Here is a 22,153-nt window from a genome sequence, read left to right as displayed (position 1 = left end):
TCCCATTCCTTACACATATAATTAATATTTTTCATTAATAACTTTATGCAAATTGGTCATCATCATCTTTTTCAAAAGAATCCCAGCTGCAAATCAACTTCTTTCCTTTAAAAAAAAAATGAAAACCCCCCAAAATTCAAAATCGAATCTTTGTTGCTTTACAATGGTTCCTTTGTCTTTATCCTTTTCTAGAAAGCGAAGAAAATGAAAATATAATATATTTACCCATAATATATCAAAGCCCGTGGGCTTCTCGCGAATGTAAAACATAGTTAGTGGTAAATTAGGGAAACTTAGGTAGCCATTAAGTTTTCTTTTAATGAAATGTAGTCTGTGTAGATTCATTATCTAATATACAATAATTAAGCAGTTAATCATTGTCTGTACTTTTTTTTAATAACCATCTAACTCTATCAGATTTAAATATTGTCCGCTTCAATTAGGTATAGATTTTTCAAAGACGTTTTCCGTTTTGACATATACTTGAACATTTTTTTTTTGGCCAACATGTACTTGAACTTGAGACATTGTATTTAAGCTGTCTTTCATTAGTCCTTTTCATTAAGATCAATGGCTGTTGGTTTATTATTGCTCGTATTCTTTTCTCATTCAAAATTAGGATGCAAATTTCACAGCTATAAATTATATTTTATTTCATTATGCTAACCAAAGAGCTCTTGTAAACACAAAGTACTGTATAGTATCGTTAGGTAGGAAGTGAGACTCACTATCACAAAATACAGAGGAAGAGAGGAATTAGTGCCATAAAAATGCTTCAGAAGCAACTTGGTATGAAAAGAAGACAATATCTATCGATCAACCAATGGTATGAGTCGAAATCCTTGACTGTCATTGCATGTATAAGTCCATGGATTCCGACCACGTTTCTACTATAAATTCATGCTCAATTCTCTTCATCTCTCATCACAAACCAAGCTTGACATACAAAGCTATATTTTGGAAGCATTCAAATCAAACAATGAAGATCACATTAGTAGCATTTGCCCTTCTCTTCGCCCAGAGCACAAACCCTCTACTTGGAGCAGCCGGTCCGGCACCGGAGCAAGTCGTTGATACTTCCGGCAAAATTCTCCGAGCAGGTGCCTATTACTACGTAATTCCATCTCCTAATCCAAACGGCGGGGGCCTTGCTCTCGCAAGCATAGGAGAAGCGTGTCCACTCGACGTTGTGGCGGTGCAGGGATATCCAGGCCTGCGATTGTCGTTTACTCCGTTCAACACCAAGAAAGGTGTCATTCGTGTCTCTACTGATCTGAACGTCATGTTCTTAGCCGGCACAAGTTGTCCTCAGTCCGACGTCTGGAAGCTCGACGACTACGATGATACCACTGGACAGTGGTTCGTGACAACCGGTGGGGTTATGGGGAATCCTGGACCACAAACAATGAGCGATTGGTTTAAGATTGAGAAGTACGAGGAAAGTTATAAGTTGGTGTACTGTCCTACTGTGTGCAGCTACTGTAACGTTCAATGCAAAGATATTGGCATTTACGTCGATTCAGATGGAAACCAGCGTCTTGCTCTGAGCGATGAGCCATACAAAGTTCAGTTCCAGAAAGCCTAAACATCTTTTCAACGACACTAAACCGTTTTATGAATAATGTAATTTGTCCTTAGTGGGACATTGTTCTCCTTGCTTATTCCCTAAGTAGAGTTCCTTGCATATGTACTCCACTAATTATGAGACAATAAACAAATGAGCTAGTATTTTCTCTTGTTTCAGGTGTCTTCAATTGTGTGTGTGTGTGTGTGTGTGTGTTTTTTTTTTTTTTTTTAAGTACTGCACGCACATTAATTTGGCCGGTCTATAGCTTGCCATCAATGATTTGGTGAAGTCCACTTACATATATAGATGGATCTGGTTAAGGGCAGTAGTCCCCGAGTTTAGTTGGAAGAGTAATATGGAGGAGTTGATTACGGAATTACACGTATACACAACTTCACATTTTTATATATGATGATGGAATAACATTTCAATGAGTCTAGTCAAAAAGAAAAAGAAAAAGAAAAAGAAACAAAGAAAGCATTCGAAAGTTTGAGGCTTAGCATGTGCAAAGCCCCTAGCACATTTTATTTTAGTTTGAAAGAATTATGCCATTTGCCAATTTAGGATTCATAATTTGTTATTGGGATTAATTGTTTATTATTTTTTTTACTTGTTAATATTTAATGTCATTACTGATGATGGTATTGTTACTTGAGTCTTGAGGTCATAAAATATGCATGACTGATTTAATTGGAGCGGTTGTTTTGTTATGAGATTTATTGAGAGAAAAAATTTGAAGAATTGAATTGAATTATGCCACGCATGTCTACGGTTTTTTTTTTTTAAATTTAAATCTCAAGTCAGAATATTTATTCAGGATCATTTTTGTTTACCATTATATATATTTTTCTATCATAGTAGGAATTGTTCTCGATTTAAATTGTATGTTGAAATTTTTATAACTTTGGAAGCCTTTTACACTAGTTTGATCTTTTTCTAATCTTAGTTTTAAAGTATTTGTTTAATAGGCCAAACTTCTATTATCGTGGTAGCTTTCTAAAATGTAGTTTAACTCTTTTTTTTCCATGATTACTTTTTAAATAAATTGAAACACTGGACGTGAATTTTTATACTATAGCAATCATTTTTGTAGGTTTAATTCTTTATTACCATGGTATTTGTCTAAGGTTAATTTTGAATTGTAAGATTAGGTGTTATAATAAGTCTAAGATAAGAAAATATTATGTGTATTATATTTTTTGAAAATAAAATATTAAAATTGAAGTAATAAAAGAGAAAAAGACACACACTATGGGGAGACTGCATTTGGCGCTCCCTACCTCTGATGAGATATTGACCAACTAGATTTAATATAAATGATTTAGATTTAAGACTTTTCATTTTTATTTTATATTTATCATAATAAAAATTTATAAAATTTAAATAAATAAGTTCATCAGCAATTTGAACTGTTTACATTTAACTTAGATGGTCTAAATTTAATATTAAATTTTTTAATAATTTTTATAAATTGACTTTGCAAACTTACTTTGGATGGTTCAAATATAAAACTTTTAATTTGTAATTTTTTTAGAATTTTCAATTAAGAGATTAAATTTATTTTTAATATTGTATCTATCAAGATAAAAATTTGTAAAAGTTATAAAAAAATTTAATATTAAATCTAGACTGCACGAAGTAAATCTGGATATCAATTAATAAAAATTATAAAAATTTTACTCTTAAACTTGAACAATCCAAACAAAATTTTATACATTCTGATAAATATAAAATTAAAATTAAAAATTTAAATCAGAAGGATTCAGAGTAAATTATAAAAATTAAGAAAATTTTTGAAATTTACTAATTTTCTCTTTGCACTTTTCTAGGAAGCCAATAAAATAAAAATTTAATATGTTTACACATAATATATCAAAGCCTACGGGCTTCTCGCATATATAAAACAAAGGTTTTGGTCAGTCAATGGGAAAGTTAGGTTGCCAATAAGTTTTCTTTAAATAAAATATAATCTATTTGTAGGTAAATTAATTCATTTGGTCTTATTTATCAATTACTTTCAACATTTTTACTAGAATCAAGAAAAATTTTAAATTTTATTAATTCCTTCTAAAAATTTGACAAGTTTTTAACTTTAGCTGACTCTTATTAAATATACATATTTTAAAATTAAACATTTCAATATTTAATAATCTTCCATACATTTCATAAGGACAAAAAAGTAAAAATGGACACAAAAATTATTGAGATATCCTATATAAACATGATTAAAAAAATGCCCTCTCACTATAAATAGGATTGGGGAGTACCTATTACATTATTATTAACAGTTAGTCGTTGTTGCATTATTTCCTTTTTTTATTTTTTTATCAGGCAGTATTTCTCATCTCAAAGTAGAAATTAAAGCGCAATTTAAAGCTTATTTTATTTCATTATGCTAAATAAAGAGGTCTTGTAAATACAAATGAAATCCTGTTGTTCGGCAGGAAGCGGTGGGAGTAGACTCACCATCACTTAGTCGAAATCCTTGACCGTCATTGCATGTATAAGTCCATGGATTCCGATCGCGATTCTACTATAAATTCATGCTCAATTCTCGTCTTCTCTCATCACTAACCCAACTTGACACAAATCCAGCTATTTTGGAAGCACTCAAATCAAAGAATGAAGCTCACATTAGTAGCATTTACCCTTCTCTTCGCCCTGAGCACAAAGCCTCTGCTCGGAGCAGCCGGTCCGGCACCGGAGCAAGTGGTCGATACTTTCGGCAAAATACTCCGAGCTGGTGCCTATTACTACGTGATTCCAGCTCCTAACCCAAAAGCATCGGAGAGGAGTGCCCAATGGATGTTGTGGCGGTGCAGGGATATCGCGGCCTGCCATTGTCGTTTACTCCGGTCAACGCCAAGAAAGGAGTGATTCGTGTCTCTACTGACCTGAACGTCGTGTTCTCTGCCAGCACAGATTGTGATCAGTCCAACGTATGGAAGCTGGACGACTACGATGATACCACGGGACAGTGGTTCGTGACAACCGGTGGGGCTGTGGGGAATCCTGGACCACAAACAGTGAGCAATTGGTTTAAGATTGAGAAGTACGAGGAAAGTTATAAGTTGGTTTACTGTCCAAGTGTGTGCAGCTACTGTAACGTTCAGTGCAAAGATATTGGCATTTACGTTGATTCAGATGAAAACCAGCGTCTTGCTCTGAGCGGTGAGCCATACAAAGTTCAGTTCCGGAAAGCCTAAACATCTTTTCAATGACACTACAGCGTTTTATGAATAATTTTTCCTTAAGGGACATTATTCTCCTTGCTTATTTTCTATCTAAAGGTTCCCTAAGTAGGGTTCCTTGGCATATGTACTGTTGTCAACTAATTATGAGACAATAAATAGATGAGCAAGTATTTTCCGTTTCACGTGTCTTCAATTATATATATTTGAGTACTGCACTCTCATGGTTTTTTATGAAAGATTTCCTTTGTTTTGATCAAAACCTCCATATGTATCTCTCTCAGGACATCATAGAACCTCATTTGTCTCCTTTTTCCGGCTTTCTCTCTTGCACTCACATGCACAAATGTCAGCAGGTTTTGTTTCTTTTGTTTCTTTACTTGTGTGTGTGTGTGTGTGTGTGTGTGTGTGTGTGTGTGTGTGTGTGTGTGTGTGTGTGTTTAAATCCAACCTGATGTGATCGACGAGTGCGGGAGGGAGTCCCAAAAAAACTAAATCCAACACATTTGCACAAAATTGATTTTTGCTAGGATAGCATCATTCTGCATTAATATAAACGCTATACTTTTGTGGAGATATATGAGCGTTTTTCTTTTTTCCAGTTCTTTTTAGGCTTTGGTTTCTCAAAATGTACTAGTAGCTCACAAAAGACTAAATGAGTTAGTAAAAACCTCTCAGCTCAATTACAGACATCAATTCAGAAACAATAAATTTAGTGTCTGTCATGAACTCATACCACTCTTGCATGTTCAGCGAAAAAAGAGCATAAAATTTACATCCTTACTTGATTTTATGGATAGAGGTGGTTTTAGTCGGGCATGGATGAAAATAATTGTTTGACTTATTTTTAAGTAGAATATCCGTAGTCGCATATTTCTAAAATGATATAGGAAGGAAGACTAAGTTGACTAGCTCAACGTGGCTTAGTGAATGCGATCATATCTCAAATATTCAATTCTATCTTGTGTCTGTTTGGTTTTTTTATCATATATTCTGGATTCCTATCTAATGTGTTAATGAAATCTTATATACCTTTTGCTCTGTTCGTTATGAGCCTATGGGCCTTTTTTTTTTTTTTTAAAGCCCATAGGCTTAGAAACGGCTGTTTTCCGCCAGCAGGGGTTCTCTTAAAAAGTTGCAGCTCACCATTTACAAAATTTCTTGATGAATGATATTAATGTTCAAATAGTGAAACGGATCATTACAAATCCGTCAAGAACGAAGAAGAAATATGTTTGATTGTCTGATAATTATAACTTTTCCCAATCATCATGTTTAGTTTGAGTTCGTACTGAAGTATTTTGTTTGAATGGAAACAAATGAATGAAAGAAAATTAGACTCATTTAAAATATAAATAAACATATATAATTTGATATTTTTTTTCTAATCCTATTATAGAACGAAGAAAATGCTAGAAAGTTATTCAGATCATATCTACAATATTATAATTATTGTTAAATTTATGATAAAGAAACTATACCATTATAAACTATAAAACTCTAATAAGACCACACTATTCATTTGCGGTTAGAATTTTTGCTCCGTATATACGAGACTCATATATTAGAATGTATATATATAATTACCATAATTTTTTTTACTAACAATTACCATAATTTATTCTCGAAAGATTGCTAAATGAACCATATCTATGTATCAAATATCACTACGTTTGCTGCTGAAGTCGGTCAAGTACGTCCCACCTTAAAGAGAGAAAGTATAGACAGACACTACGTGTAAAATTAAAAAGAGGTTGGTTTTTCAGGCTAATTGATACTGATACTCATTTCTAAACTGAAAGATTAAATTTTCAATTTCGATGGGACCCTTTTGGAAGAAAAAAAAGATAAAAATAAAAAGAAGACGCTTTGCAATTTTGCACAGTATAGTAGACAATGCTTGCAATTTGCAAAATATATACTCCCTCTAGTCCTTGTAATGAGTCATTCACAACATGTTTCATTAAAATTAAGAAAAATCTTAAATTTCATTAACTCTATCTTAAAATTTAATGAATTTTCACTTCTACCCCCAAAAAAATGAAAGAGAATTATTTTTCATAATTTTTCTAATATTTAATAAGGACATAATGGTAAATATAAATATAGAAAATAGTAAAGTATCATATAAATAGAATTAAAACTAATTTTTTCTCTCTACCTTATAAGTAGGACTAGAGGAGTATAGTAGGTGGTTATTATCATTCATATAATCAATCTAAAACATAAAATGATACTTATGCTAGCTAAGAAAATTATTTTTGAAGTTTATCAATTAAAATGTTATCACGGATTAATATCGCATTACTTACATATATAATCAAGATTATTAATTGACAAAATTTCTAACACCATCTTTTCAAAAGCATCGTCCCAGAGCTGCAAATCAACCTCTCTTCTTTTTTGGGGGGAAAAAAATGAAAGCTCCCCGAAATTCAAAATCGAGTCTTCATTACTTTACAATGGTTCCTCGTCTTTATCCTTTTCTAGAAAGCGAACAAAATAAAAATATAACATGTTTACCCATAATTTATCAAAGCCTGCGGGCTTCTCGCAAATATAAAGCAAAGGAATTGGTCTGTTAGGGAAAGTTAGGTAGCCAATAAATTTTATTTTAATGAAATGTAGTCTCTGTGTAGATTAATTATCTAATATATTAGTATGAAGCAGTTAATCATTGCTGTGTTATTTTTTTAGTAATAAAACTATCTAATTGTATAGGATTCAAGTATTATTGGCGGCTGTAGATTTACTTCCAAAGACGTTTTCTATATTCACACATACTTAAATTTCAAATCTTGTATTTAAGCGACTATAGTTCCTTTCATTAGGACCAAAGCCAGTTGATTTATTATTATATTCTTTCTCATTCAAAATTAGAATGCGAATATCAAAACTAGAAAGTTTTTTATATATATTTTATTGCATTATGCTAATCAAAGAGCTCTTGTAATTAAACATAAAGTATACTGTATGGTATTGTTAGGCCGGAACTGAGACGTGAGACTCACCGTCACTAAATAAAGAGGGAGAGAGGAATTAATGCTTGAAAGTGCTTGAGAAGCAACTTGGCATGAAAAAGAAGACAAAGTGTATCCATCTACAAATGGTATAAGTCGAAATCCTTGACTGTCATTGCATGTATAAGTCCATGGATTCCGACCACGCTTCTACTATAAATTCATGCTCCATTCTCTTCATCTCTCATCACTAACCAAACTTGACTCACAAAGCTAGTTTGGAAGCATTCAAATCAAGCAATGAAGATCACATTAGTAGCATTTGCCCTTCTCTTCGCCCTGACAACAAACCCTCTACTCGGTACAGCCGGTCCAGCACCAGAGCAAGTGGTCGATACTTCCGGCAAAATTCTCCGAGCAGGCGCCAATTACTACGTGATTCCAGTTCCTAACCCAAACGGCGGTGGGCTTGCTCTTGCAAGCATAGGAAAAACGTGCCCAATGGATGTTGTGGCGGTGCAGGGATATCGCGGCCTGCCATTGTCGTTTACTCCGGTCAACGCCAAGAAAGGAGTGATTCGTGTCTCTACTGACCTGAACGTCGTGTTCTCTGCCAGCACAGATTGTGATCAGTCCAACGTATGGAAGCTGGACGACTACGATGATACCACGGGACAGTGGTTCGTGACAACCGGTGGGGCTGTGGGGAATCCTGGACCACAAACAGTGAGCAATTGGTTTAAGATTGAGAAGTACGAGGAAAGTTATAAGTTGGTTTACTGTCCAAGTGTGTGCAGCTACTGTAACGTTCAGTGCAAAGATATTGGCATTTACGCTGATTCAGATGAAAACCAGCGTCTTGCTCTGAGCGGTGAGCCATACAAAGTTCAGTTCCGGAAAGCCTAAACATCTTTTCAATGACACTACAACGTTTTATGAATAATGTAATGTAATTTGTCCTTACAGGGACATTAATTATTCTCCTTGCTTATTCCCTAAGTAGAGTTCGTGGCATATGTACTCCACTAATTATGAGACAATAAATAAATGATAATAAACGTTTATATATATAAAGTATTTTTAATCAAATCTCATAAAATTATTCAAAAATATAATTGACACTCCTTATATTTAACATAGGGCAATATTATATTTTTGATAATATATATTATTCTATATAATTATAGTTGGGATGGTTATAACTATTTTATTTTCTGTCATTATTTTATTCTTTGATAAATTTTTATTTTATTTTTTGATAGATTTTTTTTTTGTATAAATATATCTCATATTGAAATTAATAAAATAAATTATTATTTTCACAAATTGTATTATGATACTAGAGCCAGTGATATTTCTTTTTCATTATTTTTCCTTTTTGCTTTATTTGGTGCTTTTGAAACCTCATGGCACCCGAACCCATCATTCTACCTTCCACCATTATGAGTACTCTGGATGCTTTTGTACTTGTTGATAGAACTGCTCAATCTTCATCTTCTTTTGCCTCTTTGTTGTTCACTCAAGATTAATACAATAGGCTTCTTGCTCTTGTGCAAACCCCTGCACCTACTACTCCATCAACTCCTTTGGCACAAGTTAATCTTGTGACTACTTCTCCTTTCATTACTTCTCTCAATGCATCTTTAACATCAGGTATATCTCACTTACTTTTCTCTAAATGCCTTTCATCTTCATAGATTATTGATGATGGCGCAACTTATCATATATGTTCTTCTATTGATTGTTTCTTCAAGTTAGTTTCTATTTATCCTATTTTTGTTCAGTAACTTGATGATTTTATTATTTAGGCTCATCATTCTAAAACCATTTATCTTTCCTCTGATTTTTATCTTATTAATGTTTTGTTTATTCCTCAGATTGACTATCATTTGATTTCTATTTCTAAACTTAGTTTTTACCTTCACTATTTCTTAATTCTCAATGCCACTCATTATTTCATTCTTAGGCCATGTTTGGTACATCAGAATTGTGAAAAGGAAAATGGAATTGGACATGGAATTCTTCAGTTGGCTTGTTTGGTATATCAGAATTGCTTTCTCGAAGGAATCTGATTCCATCAAAATTGATGGAATCCAATTCTATTGTAGAGACCATGGAATCCACCAACTCAACATGGAATTGGCTTATGTGTCATTAAAAAAATAAAATAAAAGGTATCTTGAGCTTTAAAAGTACATTCTTTATTTTTTTATTGTTAAGTTTTTCATTAAAAAAATAAAATAAAGGGTATTTTGATTTTTTATATTTTAAATACATATACTTATTAAAATTATATCATGATTCCATCTTCATACCAAATACACTTTTAAAACTCAATTCAATTTCGATTCCGATTTCGATTCCAATTCCAATTCTGATTTCAATTCTATCAAAAACTCTTCTATCATACCAAACGAGGCCTTAGTTCATTGGCGCTCGAAGAAACAATCCACTATTTTTCGTTCCTCTTTTGAGGTTGAATATCAAGCTCTTAGTTCTATAACTTGTCAATTACAATGGTTGCTATTTTTGTTGCAAGACCTTTAAATCTCTCATCTTTCTCTTGCAATACTGGCCTTTTGTGATAATCAGCTTGCTTTTCATATTGCCTCTAATCCTACTTTTCATGAGTGCACTAAGCATATTGAGCTGGATTGTCATCTTGTTCGTGATAAGTTTCAAGCTAGCATCATCTATTTGCTTCCCAAGTATATTCAGAATTAAATTGTTGATATTTACACCAAGTCTATTGGAATTAGTCCCTTCAATAATCTCCTGTCTAAGTTGAGCATATGAGACATATATTTTTAGCTTATGGTAGGTAACATAGGGCAATATTAGATTTTTGATAATATATATTATTCTGTATAATTATAGTTAGGGTGGTTATAACTATTTTATTTTCTATTATTATTTTATTCTTCAATAAATTTTTATTTTATTCTTTGATAGATCTTTTTCTCTTGTATAAATATATCTCATATTGAAATTAATAACACAAGTCACTATTTTCATAAATTGTATTAATATTTATGGATGAAATAAATTTTTTAAAAATATCTTATATATAGGGATGGAGAGGGGAGAGAGGACTACATATTCATTAATTTGGTGGGCTACTGTTATGGATGAGTTTGGTGAAATCCAGTTACGTGGATAGATCCGACTAATTGTGGTAGCTCACAGGTTCAATTGGAGAAGTAATATGGATGAGTTCAAGATGGGATTGCTCGTATACACGACTTCATATTATATATATACATATATATGTTGAATTATTGTATCCGCTCAACTGACTTAGATTTTACCTTTCTATTATACTCTGTACGCATTTTTTTATTATTGGGGCTTTTGGCTTTCATTATGTGATTACAAACATTTTAGGTAAGCTGAGTGAAATAAAAGGGAAACATCAGGAAGCTTGAGGCGTAGCATGAGAATAATGTCTTTGGCCAATTTAGAACTCAAATTATTATTGGGATTAATTATTGTTTATTTGTTTTTTACTTGTTAGTATTCAATATTAATTTATTATTATTGATATGAGAGTCCTCTTAGTTGAGACTTGAGGACATGGAACTTGCATAACTGATTTATTTGGGGTAGTTGTTTTGTTATGCCACGCATGTTTAGGGTTTTTCCCCCCTTAATTTACGTCATAGGTTGGAATATTTATTCAGTTCAGTTTTATCTATTATTAATAGATTTTTTTACTATCATGATAGGAGTTGTTCTTATTTTTGATTTAAAATTGTATGGTGAAACTTTTATAACCTTAATAACTTTTTATACTATAGTTTAATCTTTTTGTAAGGTTAGTTTTCAAGTATTTTTTTAAATAGGCAAAACTTTTATAATCATCGTAGCCCTTTAAAATGAAGTTTAACTCTTTTCTATTATAGTTATTTTTCAAATAAATTCAAATATCGGTTTACTATGGTAACTATTCCTATGGGTTTAACTATATATTTATTACCATGGTATTTGTCCAAGGTTTTGAGTTGTAATATTTGGTGTTATAATGAGTCTAAGTAATATATATATATATATATATTATGTGTATTACATTTTTTGAAAACAGAACATTAAAATTGAAGAAAAGAAAAAATGACACCCATTATGGGGGAACGCATTCGGTGCTCATGACATTTTATGAGATTTGGACTGTTCTAATTTAATTTAAATGATTTAAATTTAAAATTTTTTATCATAATTAAAATTTATAAATTTTGAATAAATAAGTTCATCACCAATTTGAACAGGCTATATTTAACTTGGATGGTCCAAATTTAACATTAAATTTTTTAATAATTTTTATAAATTGATTATGAGAATTTACTTTGGATGGTTTACTCGTTCAGATTTAAAACTTTTAATTTATAATATTTTTGAAAAAATTTTGAGAAGTGTCAAATAAGAGATTATTTTTATTTTTAACATTGAATTTACAGAAATAAAATTTATAAAAAATTTGATTTTAAATCTATACCATATCCAAAGTAAATCTAGATATCAAGTTATAAAAATTATAAAATTTTTAATATTATATTTGAACAATCTAAATGGTTCATATTAGTCATATATTTTTATTTTGATAAATATAAAATAAAAATAAAAATAAAAATTAATAGCTTTAGATTAGAAATGTTCAGAGTAAATTACAAAAATTTCAAAAAAAATTATTGTAATTTTCTAATTTTGTCTTTACCTTTTCTAGTGAGCGAATAAAATAAAAATTGAATATGTTTACCCATAATATATCAAAGCCTGCGTGCTTCTCGCAAATACAAAACAATAGTTTTGGTCAGCCAGGGAATGTTAAGTAGCCATTAAGTTTTCTTTTAATAAAATATAGTCTATGTAGATAAATTACTTGATCATATTTATTAGTCACTTCCACTATTTTCACTATAATCAAAGAAAAATTTAAATTTTGTTAAGTTTAATTTATTAAAAATTTAATGACTCTTTTTTTAATTTTACCCCTATTAAATATCAAAGTATACTTTAAAATCAAATATTCCAGCATTTAACAATCTTTCCAACATTTAATAAAGATAAATGAATAAAAATAGATATAATAATAATTGAGGTGTTCTAAGACAAAAAAATAATAATCACTCCCTATTCTAAATAGGACCAGGGAGTAACTATTTGGTCAAAGAGGAGAATACAAATTAAAGCATATTTTATTTCATTATGCTAAATAAAGAGGTCTTGTAAATACAAATGAAATCCCGTATGGTTTATTGTTAGGCAGGACGCGGTGAGAGTGAGACCCACTATTACTAAGTCGTAATCCTTGACCGTCATTGCATGTTTAAGTCCATGGATTCCGACCACGCTTCAGCGATAAATTCATGCTCAACTCTCTTCATCTCTCATCACTAACAAAACTTGACTTACAAAGCTAGTCTGGAAGCATTCAAATCAAAGAATGAAGCTCACATTAGGAGCATTCGCCCTTCTCTTCGCCCTGAGCACAAACCCTCTACTCGGAGCAGCCGGTCCGGCACCAGAGCAAGTGATCGATACTTCCGGCAAAATACTCCGAGCTGGTGCCAATTACTAAGTGATTCCAGCTCCTAACCCAAACGGCGGTGGGCTTGCTCTTGCAAGCATAGGAAAAACGTGCCCAATGGATGTTGTGGCGGTGCAGGCATATCCCGGCCTGCCATTGTCGTTTACTCCGGTCAACGGCTCAACGCTAAGAAAGGAGTGATTCGTGTCTCTACGGATCTGAACGTCGTGTTCTCTGCCAGCACAGATTGTGATAAGTCCAACGTATGGAAGCTCGACGACTACGATGATTCCACGGGACAGTGGTTCGTGACAACCGGTGGAGTTGTGGGGAGTCCTGGACCACAAGCAGTGAGCGATTGGTTTAAGATCGAGAAGTACGAGGAAAGTTATAAGTTGGTTTACTGTCCAACTGTGTGCAGCTACTGTAAAGTTGAGTGCAAAAATATTGGCATTTACGTTGATTCAGATGGAAACCAGCGTCTTGCTCTGAGCGATGAGCCCTACAAAGTTCAGTTTAGAAAGCCTAAACATATCTTCAACGACATTACAACGATTTATGAATAATGTAATTTGTCCTTAAGCTGAGTTCCTTGCATATGTGCTCAACAAATTATGAGACAATAAATAAATGAGCAAGTATTTTCTGTTTGACGTATCTTCAATTATATATATTTGAGTACTGCACTCTCATGATTATTTTGAAAGAGATGATTATTTTCTCTGATGAATGGAATAAATGACTTCAACGCCAATGGCCCATATATTCTTTGTTTTGATCAAAACCTCAATTTATATATCTCTCTCAGGACATCTTTGAACCTGATTTGTCTCCTGATGTCTCATTTCCTGGTTTCTCTCTTGCACTCACACACATATATATCAGCAGGTTTTGTTTCTTTTGTTTTTGTTTTACTCTTATGTGTGTGCGTGTGCGTGTGTGCGTGTGTGTGTGTGTTTTTTTTTAAATAATTCCAACCTGATGGTGTGTTTTTCTTGTGGAGACATATATATGAGCATTATTTTCAGTTCTTTTTACGCTGTGGTTTCTCAAAGTGTAGCTCACAAAAGAGTACTAATGATATGCTTTTTTATTTAGTGAGTTAGCAAAAGCCAGCTCTCAGCTCAATTACAGACATTAATTTAGAAACAATTAATTTAGTTTCGGTCATGAACTCAGGCCATTCATGCATGTTCAGTGCAAAAGAGTATAAAATTGACTTCCTTATTAGATTATATGGATAGCGGTTGATTTAGTTTGATATGGATGACAATATATGACTTATTTTTAAGTAGAATAAGGAGTATTATTTTTATAATTTTAATTCAAAAATTATTTTTGTAGTTTATGATAAGATATAATTATTATAAGTCTCAGAAATAAAAAGTATCATACATGTTATTATATTTTCTCAAAGTAAAATATAAAAATTAAAGTAAGAAAATAAAAAAGGACACGCACTGTGGGGGCATGCATCAACACTTGCTTATTTATTTATTATTTTATTTTAAGACAAGTTGTAACCCTATTTGCCAACGGATCCGCCTTCAGTGCAGCAACCGTTTCAACATCCGAAAAAACTTGGGCCATCCAAATTAAATTCGGATGACACAGATTTTTTTTTTTTCAATTTTAATTTTATATTTATTAAAATAAATATTTATAAATTTTTTACAAGTATATTCAGCATCAATCTGGACATTTCTGATTTAATCTAGATGATCAAATTTAATATTATAATTTTTATAAATTGACTATCTTAATGTATTCTAAACAATAACAATATATTCAATATTAAATTTTTTTATATTTTTATTTTAATAAATACAATGTTAAAATAAAAAATAAAAACTTTAAATTTGGACCTTATAAATAAAAATTTAATATTAAATATGAACCATCCAGAGTACATTCAAACAGCAAATTTATAAAATTATAATATTAAATTGGATCACCCAACTTAGATTAATACTGTCCAAATTAATGATGAACATATTTATAAAAAAATTTAAATTTTTGTCTTAATAAATATAAATTAAAAATGGATGGCCCAAATTTTTTTCTAGATGATGAAACAGTGCACAACAATTGATGAGCACCAAAGACAGGCTTGGGGAACCTATATAATTACTCCCTCCATTTTTATTTGTAGGAGAAAAACCTATATCAAACAATTTAAGAAAATCAATTAACTATATTAATTGTGTTTGAAAATAAAAGAATTGAATTACAATATCCTTTATTAATTGTGTTAATCAAGTTTTCATTAATTGTTTCTTATGGTTTTGAATGATAAAATTATGAGGAATAATTTAGAAGTTTGCAATAAATGTTTATTAAAAAATGTAATTTTGCTTATATAAAAAAAACTAAAAGTAATAGTTTCTTCTATAAATAAAAATAAAGAAAATATATCATAAGCAATAGAAATATATACATATATAAAGTGTCCCTCTAATTAAGGACAAATCACAGCACTTAGGGAACTTATGGGTATAAGCAAAGTAGACAGAATAATGTCCTTCTAAGCATTACATAGAAATTGAATTTTGTATGGCACATTACTCAGTGCAAGATGCTCGTGTCCACTGCTATCAATGTATGTCCTAATATCTTTGCACTGAATGCACATACTTGGACACTGCACCAACTTATAACCATCTTCATATATCTCAATCTTGAACCAATTTCTCACTGTTTGTGGTCCAGGATTCCCCACAGCCCCACTGGTCGTCACGAATCACTGTCCAGCGCTATTATCGTAGTCGCCAAGCTTCCACACGTTGGGTTGATGAGGACGTCCAGTGTCTGTGTCAGTATTGAACACGATGTTGAGATCAATAAAGACATGAATCATACCTTTCTTGGGGATAATGGGGATGAACGATAATGGTAGGCTTGGGATCCTCTTGCACTGTAATTACGTCAAGTGGACACTTCTGACTCTTGCAAGCTCAAACACACCGCCTGGGGGAGCGGGAACTTGAATTATGTGGTAACTCCGACCTGATCGGAGATTTTTTTCCGCCCGAATCGAGAAATGGCTCCGGTTCATCAGGACTCGCAGGTCTCAAGGACTGTGGTTTCGTGGGGAAGGAAAGGAGAAGAGAGAAGAACAAGAGAGGTACGTAGAATTGGAATATTACTCATTGTTTGAGATATTTTGTTGTTGATGTGGAGGGGTGTGAGGGGACAACGAGGTCCAATTAATAGGAGAAATGCGGTTTTGCGGTATTATTTTAACTTAACTAAAAAGTATTAAAAAGAGAGAAAAATGCAACGTGGGACCATACAATGAAATTAACGGTTGACCTGTGAGTAACAGTTGCAATCTTTCTTTCGAATTATAAGTTTATTTAATAAAACCCGTTAATCCGATATAATATAACCTGAAATTGACGGCTGAACTTGGCAGTAATGATAATTAGGAGTGAAAATAGGCTAGACTGTGTTAGACTTTGGCTAAATATAGCTTAGGCCTAAGCCTGTGTAATACAACTTACTTGATGAGCTTATCTAAAATTTAACCTGATCTGAAAGCTTATTTAAAAGTAAACTTTTTAAATAAGTTTGCATTTTAGTTTTAAATATCTCAATTATACTTTAGGACTATTATAGTATACAATATATAACTTAATTTATCAATTATAATATATAATAATTAAAAAGATTTATCAAATACAATATAATATAACAATAAAGTAACAACATTAAAATTAATATATAAGTCTAATATGATTAAAAATATGACTAAAATAAGAAAAAGAATATATTAATTAAAAATCAAATGATGAATGATATGTTTATGAGATATAGTTAGTGTGTGTGTGAAAAAATTGGCTTGGCCTAAACAAGCCTAATTAAGCTTAAACCTAGCCTGACCTATTTCCACTCTTTATAATAATTATTGATTCCATTTATATGACTTATGAATTTGATTAAAAAGCTTACGAATTGGATTCATCATAATTCGTAAGTGGATAATGAATCCGACGAGACAGCATGGGTTTCCCCCGTGAAACAAGCAGAACTACAGTAAAATCACACTCAGTGGACAACAATATATCTTAATTTTTACCACGTTATTCTTAAAGAATTTAAAAATTAAAAATTAACCCACATAAAACATATTTGGAAGTTGTCTTACCATTTGAATTAAAGCAAAGGGATATATTAGAAAATTAAGGATCACTTCAATTTTAGCATATTAATTAGATTTCTTAATGTAGGTGTGCAAAATTTAGATTTAAATAGAAACGGATGAAGTAATGATCAAGTATTAAAAATACTTACAGACAACATAAGAACCCGATTGTACTCTTGTGGAACTTAAAACTATTATGAACAACGGCAACAATAGAGTCCCTCAAAGGACAAATTACATTATTATTGAACTTATTTTCTTATTGAATATTGTCGTACCTTCTAAAGACAACATAGAAATTGAACTTTGAACGGCGTATCGCTCAGGGCAAGACGCCGATTTCCATGGTTGTTCGCATAGATTCCGATATCTTTGCACAGAACCTTACAGTTTGTGCAGACACTTGGACAGTAAACGAACTTATAACTTTCTTCATACTTCTCAATCTTGAACCAATCCCTCACTGTTTGCCTCCCAGGATTCCCCACAACCCCACCTGTTGTCACGAACCACTGTCCAGTGGTATTATCGTAATCGTCAAGCTTCCACACGTTGGACTGAGGACAATCTGTGTTGGCGGAGAACATGACGTTCAGATCAGTGGACACACGAATGCGACCTTTCTTGGAGTTAACAGGTGTAAATGACACGCCTAGGCCCGGATCGCCGAGCACCGCCACAACGTCAAGTGGGCATTTTTCTCCAATGCTTGCTAGAGCGAGCCCGCCGCCGCCTGGGGGCTGAGGAGCTGGAAGTACGATGTAACGGACGCCTGCTTGGAGCTTTTTGCCGGAGGTATCGATGACTTGATCCGGCGCTGCATCGGCTGCTCCAAGAAGGGGCCTTGTGCTCAAGGCGACTAGAAGGACAAATGCTGCTAATGTGATCTTCATGAATTCTCTGATTTGAATAATGCTTCTTCTAAGCTAGCTTGGTGGGAAATTTGGTTATTGATGGTGGATGAAGAGAAGTGAGCATGAATTTATAGCTATAAAGTGTGGTCGGAATCCACGCACGGACCTGTGCATGCATTGAATCGTAGTCAATGATTCCGACTTATACGATTGGCAGATGCAACAAAGGCCTTTTGTGTTTCACTTTCATATCAAGTTGCTTCTGAAGCCTTTTCAAGCTTTTCCTCTCTTGCGCTATACTGTATAGTGATAGTGAGTCTCTCTAGCCGGCTCTTGCCAATCAATACAACACAACGCAGCACTCGTGTTTAACAAGTTTAATAAAAAGTTTAGTAATTCTTACTTGCTACCTCAAACATGTATTTGGATTCTATAAGTGTCTCAAATTTTAGTAACACTTGAAAATTCATGTTTACTGAAAATAAACAAAATGGTAAGTTAAAAGACGACAATGTTATGAGAATAAATTTCAACAATTTCTCTACAAACACATAAATTGATGAATTAAAATATGGGACATGGAAAAATGTATGGCTGTGATTTAATTTGTATTTTGCATGTGTTAACATCTTCGATAACTGTTTAATTGAATCAATGATTTTTATAATACCATATGAAACACACACTCGTTAAGTGGGTGAATTTGTGCCGCTTACTAAATTGAATTCTGATCCTATCAAACACATACCCCAAATGACCAATACCTATGGTTAGTTTGTGAGAGGCCCACAGTCTTTGATAGAACATGGGAAAGCACGTGCTATATTTGATTTTGTTGGCTAGCCATAGTGGAACAAAACCTATGGACCAGGGGGAGACACTCAGCGCCATCTGTTTTTAAAGAACGGCGAGTCTTCATTGGCTAAAGCACAGGATGGGGTGGCCTTCAAGATAGCTGTCATTAAACCTATGGTCAAAGAAAGAACAAGAAATGTCAAACATCCACAATGTTAATAATGGGCCGTCAATAGCAATACACAACGAACCCCAATAGTGGGCCCATGGTTCTGATGAGTCCATGTCAGTATATATCAGGAAAGGGGAGCAGGTTCTCTGCTGCTGCCTGCTCCTGCTCCCCCTAAGGAAAGTGCATGGCATTATAAAGAGAATCTCAGTGAGACTTTGAAAGCTTGGCATAAAGACACGTTTGGCAGTAATTATAGAGCCTAATAAAGGAAAATTCTTCTTCAAGAAGAAGCGACCTGGCAGTTGGTGCCAATGGCTCCAGAAAATTAAATTTTTGGCTGATATTGGCTGATATTGGGTTATTAAATTAGTCCAATAACATAGCTTGAGGTTAAAAAGGATCAAATTTTTAAAAGAAAAGTTAGTAGAGGGAATACTGGTCATTGCATTCTCAGCAAAACTCATAAATCTCCCTAAATGGAGGCATGGCAAGAGACGGATGCTATATATATGACTACCGGTCTTATATCTCTTTAGAAAAAAAAAAAAAAAAAGAGACGGATTCAAGCTTGAAAAATCAATGATTTGTAGTGTAATCAGGCTTCAAAGCACAACTTTATTAAGCCATTAAAAAATAGGTATGGGTAGCCCTCTGAGCTCATAATTTTTTTTAAAAAAATTAAAAATTAAAAGAAGAAATATGAATGTTTTGTAACTGTAATTCATTTCCCAAGTCAGTTTATGATGTAAAATAAGATTTATCAACATGAACTTCATCTCCCTTTTTTTTGTTTCCTTGGTAAATTTGTTATTTAAATATTTTGGTTAACAATATATCAAAAATTTTGGTTGTTGATTAGTATTATATGCTTATTATATTTTCCAAAAATAAAATATAAAAATTTTAGTACGAAAAGGGCGGGGGGGGAGAACGCGCACACTATGGTAATACTTGCTTATTTATATATTATTGTTTTTTATTACTTGAAGACAAGATACAACCCTACTTGCCAACTTAGGGAACCTATAGCTATTATAAGCAACGGCAATAAAAAGTGTCCCTTTAAGGCCAAACAAATTACATTATTCATTAACTTATTGTTGATGAAACGACCTTCGTCAGGCTTGATTACTGAAACTGAACTTCGTGAGGGAAATCACTCAAAGCTGCTATAAGCAAGTAGAATCAAGTCCTTCTAACCACATCATAGGAATTGAATTTTGTAGGGCATGTCACTCAGGACAAGATGCTCGTATCCAGAGCTATCAATATACGTCCCAATATCTTTGCACGGAACATTATTACAGTTCCTACACACACTTGGACAGTACAACAACTTATAACCATCTTCATACTTCTCAATCTTGAACCAATTCCTCACTGTTTGTGGTCCAGGATTCCCCACAACCCCGCCCGTCGTCAAGGACCACTGTCCAGTGCTATTATCGTAGTCATCGACCTTCCACACGTTGGACTGAGGACATCCTGTGTCTGTGTCAGTATTGAACACGATGTTGAGATCAGTAGAGACACGAATCATACCGTCCTTGGAGTTGACGGGAACGAAGGATGATGGTAGGCTTGGATCTTCTTGCACTGTAATAACGTCAAGTGGGCACTTTCTTCTACTGCTTGCAAGCTGAAGGCCGCCGCTTGGGGGCTGGGGAACTGGAATTATGTAGTAACTGTGACCTGCTCGGAGCATTTTGCTGCCGGAGAGAACTGGCTCCGGTTTTGCATCGGCTGATCCTCCGAGCATTGGCTTTGTGCTAAAGGCTAAGAGAAGGATGAATGCCGCTGCCAATGTGATCTTCATTCTTTGATATATTTGAAATATGCTTCCAAAATATCTAGCTTTCTTCTTTGTCTGGTTACTGATATGGAAGATGATCGGAGAATGTAAGCATGAATTTATAGTCACAGTAGTGTGGGCGGAATCCGTGGACCAAACTTGGACTCATGGTCAAGGATTTCGAGCTTAAGGATAAACTCTTTGTTCTCCGTATAAGATTGCTTCCAGAATCAAGTCTTTTTAAAAAGCATTTGTCTTTGTCATGTGGTCTAATTACTTGGCCGCTATCTTTTTTTTTTTTTTTTTCAATTCGCGAGATCGCCCACCGTCTTTGACTAACATATATATACATACATATTATTATATTTGAAGATTGCAATTTGCAAAATCTATTATTTAATTTATTGCTGCCGACCTCTGCTTCATGACTTTCTTTTGTAAGATGAACTGGACCAGGGCAATGAAATGAGGTATATATCCATAGTCCTGAATGGTTATAAATTTGAAGAATACAGGAGCAAGCTTGCCATAGCCAACCGCGTATGATCTCTTTTCTTTGCTTGCAATTCGGTATCTTGAGTCTGACTCAGACTAATTCAGTTAGCAGCTTGCGGGTACCTCATATTTGGGGACATACGTCAACCGTGTATGATCCATTGATCCTTGGTTACGTTGCCTCCCCCCACCCCAAAAAAAAAAAAAAAAAGATATCAATATATAATAGTAGAACTTGTCCCAAAATATTCCTGAACATAAGACGATGCTTCCAAGTCTTGACCTGCAGGCTTTAGGCAACTTCATTCCATCTATGCATCTGCAATAATTCCAGCAAGAATTTATTCCATAGTTGTACCATGACTATCACATGTTGCATGTATACTATATATGTCGTATTATTTGTGTCTCAAGTATTAATATAAAGGGAGAATTTCATTATAGGACTAGAGATATGATTTTATTTAAATAAGTCCCAAACAATTATGAAATTACACCTAGAACTAAGGGATTAAATTGAAATTATGTTTTGTAGGAAAATGGCCAAAATGTCCTTCAATTAGTTTTTTTTAATATGAGTAATTTAACAAGTAATAACACTAAAATAATGAGTCAAGTTGCAATTTTAACAAGTCAATAAAATAATATCAACTATGCAAAAA

General features: G+C 33.1%; 4 protein-coding genes and 2 pseudogenes across 4 annotated transcripts; 4 read left to right on the top strand and 2 right to left on the bottom strand.

The window, feature by feature from the left end:
• The first annotated feature begins 942 nt into the window (after positions 1–942).
• LOC129291068 (miraculin-like) lies at positions 943–1,736 on the top strand. Its single transcript, XM_054928228.1, has one exon. The coding sequence runs from the start codon at positions 980–982 to the stop codon at positions 1,583–1,585; it is 606 nt and encodes a 201-aa protein (XP_054784203.1). The 5' UTR covers positions 943–979; the 3' UTR covers positions 1,586–1,736.
• Positions 1,737–4,189: 2,453 nt separating this feature from the next.
• Positions 4,190–4,773, top strand: LOC129305475 (miraculin-like; annotated as a pseudogene).
• Positions 4,774–7,982: 3,209 nt separating this feature from the next.
• LOC129302776 (miraculin-like) lies at positions 7,983–8,760 on the top strand. The gene has a single exon (XM_054941685.1). The coding sequence runs from the start codon at positions 8,019–8,021 to the stop codon at positions 8,622–8,624; it is 606 nt and encodes a 201-aa protein (XP_054797660.1). The 5' UTR covers positions 7,983–8,018; the 3' UTR covers positions 8,625–8,760.
• A 4,395-nt stretch (positions 8,761–13,155) lies between these two features.
• On the top strand, positions 13,156–13,805 carry LOC129293302 (miraculin-like; annotated as a pseudogene).
• A 3,772-nt stretch (positions 13,806–17,577) lies between these two features.
• LOC129304837 (miraculin-like) lies at positions 17,578–18,312 on the bottom strand. Its single transcript, XM_054944661.1, has one exon. It carries the CDS (start codon positions 18,274–18,276, stop codon positions 17,665–17,667), a length of 612 nt encoding a protein of 203 aa, XP_054800636.1. The 5' UTR covers positions 18,277–18,312; the 3' UTR covers positions 17,578–17,664.
• Positions 18,313–20,408: 2,096 nt separating this feature from the next.
• On the bottom strand, positions 20,409–21,020 carry LOC129293228 (miraculin-like). The gene has a single exon (XM_054931106.1). It carries the CDS (start codon positions 21,018–21,020, stop codon positions 20,409–20,411), a length of 612 nt encoding a protein of 203 aa, XP_054787081.1.
• Positions 21,021–22,153: the final 1,133 nt, after the last annotated feature.

Source organism: Prosopis cineraria, unplaced genomic scaffold, assembly GCF_029017545.1.
Source record: "Prosopis cineraria cultivar Desert tree isolate PC_DT_omini unplaced genomic scaffold, ASM2901754v1 PC1, whole genome shotgun sequence".
NCBI classification, from domain to species: domain Eukaryota; kingdom Viridiplantae; phylum Streptophyta; class Magnoliopsida; order Fabales; family Fabaceae; genus Prosopis; species Prosopis cineraria.
The sequence above is the reverse complement of the archived record's forward strand: the minus strand, read 5'-3'. Positions and strand labels throughout refer to the sequence as shown.